Source organism: Ranitomeya variabilis, chromosome 5 (genome assembly GCF_051348905.1).
Source record: "Ranitomeya variabilis isolate aRanVar5 chromosome 5, aRanVar5.hap1, whole genome shotgun sequence".
In the NCBI taxonomy this organism is placed as follows: Eukaryota; Metazoa; Chordata; class Amphibia; order Anura; family Dendrobatidae; genus Ranitomeya; species Ranitomeya variabilis.
Window position 1 is genome coordinate 35,093,982 of NC_135236.1, and position 4,037 is coordinate 35,098,018.

At 43.2% G+C, this 4,037-nt stretch overlaps 1 protein-coding gene across 1 annotated transcript; it reads right to left on the reverse strand.

Annotated features, from left to right (window-relative positions):
- Window positions 1–1,174: 1,174 nt before the first annotated feature.
- Window positions 1,175–3,821, reverse strand: LOC143774807 (vomeronasal type-2 receptor 26-like). The gene is made up of 2 exons (XM_077262575.1): window positions 3,647–3,821; window positions 1,175–2,073 (listed from the first exon to the last, which is right to left on the reverse strand). Exons 1-2 carry the CDS (start codon window positions 3,819–3,821, stop codon window positions 1,175–1,177), a joined length of 1,074 nt encoding a protein of 357 aa, XP_077118690.1.
- Window positions 3,822–4,037: the final 216 nt, after the last annotated feature.

Below are 4,037 nucleotides of genomic sequence, written 5' to 3' on the forward strand. Positions count from 1 at the left end.
TCTTTGCTTCCAACTCTAGGTGACGTCACCCAGACCACGCCCCCTCACACACTGCTACCATCTAGCGGCGCTTTCGGCCAAGGCTTGCCGCTTACTGGTGTTCTAGGTGTGCGTGGTGGCCAGGCATTAGTTGGGGAGGATGCTCCCCGTAGCTCTGCCGCCCCACACCACCATTCTAACCCCCAAGCTCTGGATATAGAGACTGCAGGTCATCTCTTTCTCTTCCGACATATCATCACTCTGAAGCGGACCTAGCACCGACACTGCAGCCATGCAACATCAGTAAGTGTTTGCCTCATTTTTTTCCAATTGGAATCATTTTTCAGACATTCACTTGCCATTGCATCATTCATCTGGGCATATGATTATTATCATCAGTGACTGCGAGGAAGTGTTTATTTGTCATTTGGCATTGTGATATCCCATCTCGGTATAGGTCCAGTATCACTGATGGCTGCTTAACAACGCCTGAAAATTCTTATCCAGATCAAGTCATTTATATACATTCTGAGCACCGGCCGTCAGCACTGTTGGTGGCTGCCAGCCAGTGCGTTATTGATTTATTGATCTGAATTGGTTATCCATTTGCATGTATACTAGTACCCCAAGGTTTACCCAAGTACGCTATTGTTTGAGCTTGCTCAGTGAACCTTTTTTTATTTGGTTAGCGTGGTGACCTAATTTGCATACAATTTTTTCTTCTTTTTATATGACAGACTTAGCACAGTAGCTGTCTAGGCACCAGCAGCTTTGAACCTACTATCACATTCTTTACATCCTCTGGGAGCGCCGATGTATCCTTATCCTTTTTCTTTTCAACATCTGAGGCCTACTCTGACCAGAAGTCCAACACCAAGTGAAGATCACAAAAGTTGACATAAGAGGAGGCGTAGAACAGTGGATGGAAATCTGTGGCAGTTTGTCAGACAAGTGGTGAGGAGAGCATTTATTTTTGTTGCCATTTTGCTCACTACATTTCAGCAGAATGACCATATGTCTGAATTTCAGCCATGCAGATCACAATAAAATGAAAATTCTAGAGAAATTATTTTTGTATTATTTGAGGTGAATTATATTTGCCTCTAACAGATTCTCTGATCTCTAATATAATGTATAGTTTCTTCTTTTATATTTGCATTAATATAAATAAGATAATTATTTTTCAATCATATGATCATTCTCTCCTCATGAGATAACTCCTAGAGTTCATATCTGGTCTGAATATTATGATGAAACATTTAGGAAGAAACATACAGATAACCAAAGCCCAACTAGATGCCAAGATAGCAAAAATCTCCATGGCTACAACATATATACCCTGAGCACTGAGTGAGGCTGGGATAAAAGATATCCAGACACTGAGAAAGGCCAACATGCTGAATGTGATAAACTTGGCTTCATTAAAGCTGTCGGGAAGTATTCGAGCAAGGAAGGCCACTATGAAACTGATGGTGGCCAGAAGAAACAAATAACCCAACATGATCCACAAGGTGAAGGATGAACCCTCATTACATTCTACAATGATGACTCCAGGTTTACTTTGAGTGTTATATTGTGGGAAAGGTGGAAAGGTAGACAGACAAGCGACACACAATATCAGCTGTAAGAGCAAGCATACAAGAATGATGAAGAAGGGCACCCGAGGGCTTGTCCATTTTTTAAAATTGCTACCTGGTCTAGTGGCTCGGAAAGCAAACACCACCATGATAGTCTTCGATAAGACACTAGAAACACAAAGAGTGAATGCCATGCTGAAAGCGGCTTGACGAAAAATACATTTCTCCAGTTGTGGATATCCAATGAAGACTATGGAGCACAGGAAGCAGAAGGTTAAGGACAGCAGAAGAAGACAACTTACAGAAAAATTGTTGGCCTTAACTATAGGACTTTGTTTGTAGAAAAAGAAAAGTCTCATTATAAAAAGAGGAACAAATGAGGACATGATACTGGTAGCTGCCAAGATCTTTCCAAGATTATCTTCAAATGAAAAGAACTCAATTGACTTTGCAAGACATTTGGATTGTTCATCATTTGGCCATTGATCCCAAGGACATTTTAAGCATTGGATTGATCCTGAAAATCAAACAATAAGGTTATTAATTATAGATTAGAGAACCCGTGGATGTTCAGGTTTGACGAGAATACAATAAAACCAATAGAAGTCAATGGGGACCCTAACTTTAGTGCCTTAAAATGGTTGTAAAATGGTCAGAGTCAGGGTTAGGGGGCTGTAAAAGGAAACATAATGGGGGTAAGAGTGGAATAATGTGATTACAATGTAATCAGAAACAAATGTGAATAGGGAAATTACTTAAATGGGTTCCATCACCATAGATTTAGTGGTAAAATAGGAAGTAAATGAATAACAAACAAATTTTAACAGTGCCCTCACAGAGACAGAGGCTGGCTACTTCCAGTCCAGTTAAAATTTCACACCCAGAGTATCGGGCAGAATACCTCCTCAGAAGCAGCTTACAAATTTTATCCACAGAGCATGGGGCACAGTACCCCTACATTAGCAGCTTACAAATTTCACTCACAGAGCACGAGGCACAGTACCTCCACATTAGCAGCCTAAAAAATTCACCCACAGAGCATGGGGCACAGTACCCTAACATTAGCAGCTTAAAAATGTCACCCACACAGCAAAATGTTTATCATCAGTAGCGTACAGTAGAGCAGCCAGAGGTTTAAAGTTTGTAGTTTGACACTGTATACAGATAGCTGTCCACCGCAAAGCTTGCTACTTCCAGTCCCAGCCCCTTTGCCTTGGGATGCCTTTCCAATGGTGTTGCCTTAGGGTCCAGGGGGCCCAAAGTGTTTCTTTTGGGAAAAAAAAATTGTTCAAAGCAGTCAACCACGCATAAATACTTCAGCTAGGTATAATGCAATTGTCCTCCCTTTCTACTTTTTTGTTTGTTCGAACTGTGACCATCATTAAGAGGGACCTGGAGGAACACAAAGTGAAGGAACTGGAAGCACTCTCAGTCATCCAATCTCAAACCACCCACAGGAGGGGTTGCAGAGTAAACACGTGTAACAGAGAATCATATTTCTAGTCCAGAGCGACAACCTGATAAACGTGTACCACATCTAAGGAAGGCAGCAGTCAAGCAAATTAACCACTTGTCAACTGCATTAGCTGCTGATACAGACTAGCCATCCATGACAATTAAGAGGTTCTGTAATTGGAATCAATTGTTAAATCCTTTAATGAGCTTTAGGCCTTGCCCCAAAGGTAGAGTAAAATTATTTTTTAGGTGCACTACTCATACAGGCAGAGTAGACATAGGCTCTTGGGAACCGCACCCCCACAGAAGCAGTAGCGCTATGGCTGTACCCCTGAATGGTGTCCCATTCTCCCTCCATGAATGGATGCCAGCTTACTCACCACCTGGCCCCGCAGATTTAGCATAATGTGTTCACCTGCAAGATGGCTCCCAGCCAATTGCTGGGAATCATCCTGTATAAAAGACTCCCTCTCCCTTAAGAAGTCACCATGCAATGAGTTAAGTCATTAGGTAGCTGGTGTTCTACCAGTGCAGTGTGGCCAATGTCCTGAACTCAAATCACTGGTCCCAGTGCGGCCAGTGTCCTAAACGTTATCCCATGGTCCCGGTGTGGCCAGTGCCATGAACATTGTCACCTGGTCTAAGTGTAGCCAGGGCCTTAACTTTATCCCCTGGTCCAGCTGCAGCCAGGTCCTGATCCTTGTCCACTGTTCTAAGTGCAGCCAGAGCCAGAACGTTGTCCCTTGGTCCCAGTGTGGCCAGTCCTGTTCCTGAAATCTCCTGCTTCCAGAGTGGACAGAGCCTGAACATTGTTCCCCGGTCCCTGTTCACCCAATCCCTGATCCAGTATCCTATATACTGGAGTGTCTGAACATAGCCCTTATCAGTATCAGCAAATCTGACCCAGCTGCAGTACTCAGATTTGCCTAGGATAGGTATCTGGTACCGGTCTGTCTTCACCATCAGGAATTCCAGTGAACTTCAGGTAGCTAATTAGCTACACCCCTTCCTGGCCAGGCACTACCC

Excerpts from the sequence above, each read along its gene's own strand:
- LOC143774807 (XM_077262575.1), bottom strand. The coding sequence starts at position 3,821 with ATGTTCAGGCTCTGTCCACTCTGGAAGCAGGAGATTTCAGGAACAGGA. Across the intron at positions 2,074-3,646 it reads CCTGGCTACACTTAGACCAG|GATCAATCCAATGCTTAAAA; the intron begins GTGACAATGTTC and ends TTTGATTTTCAG.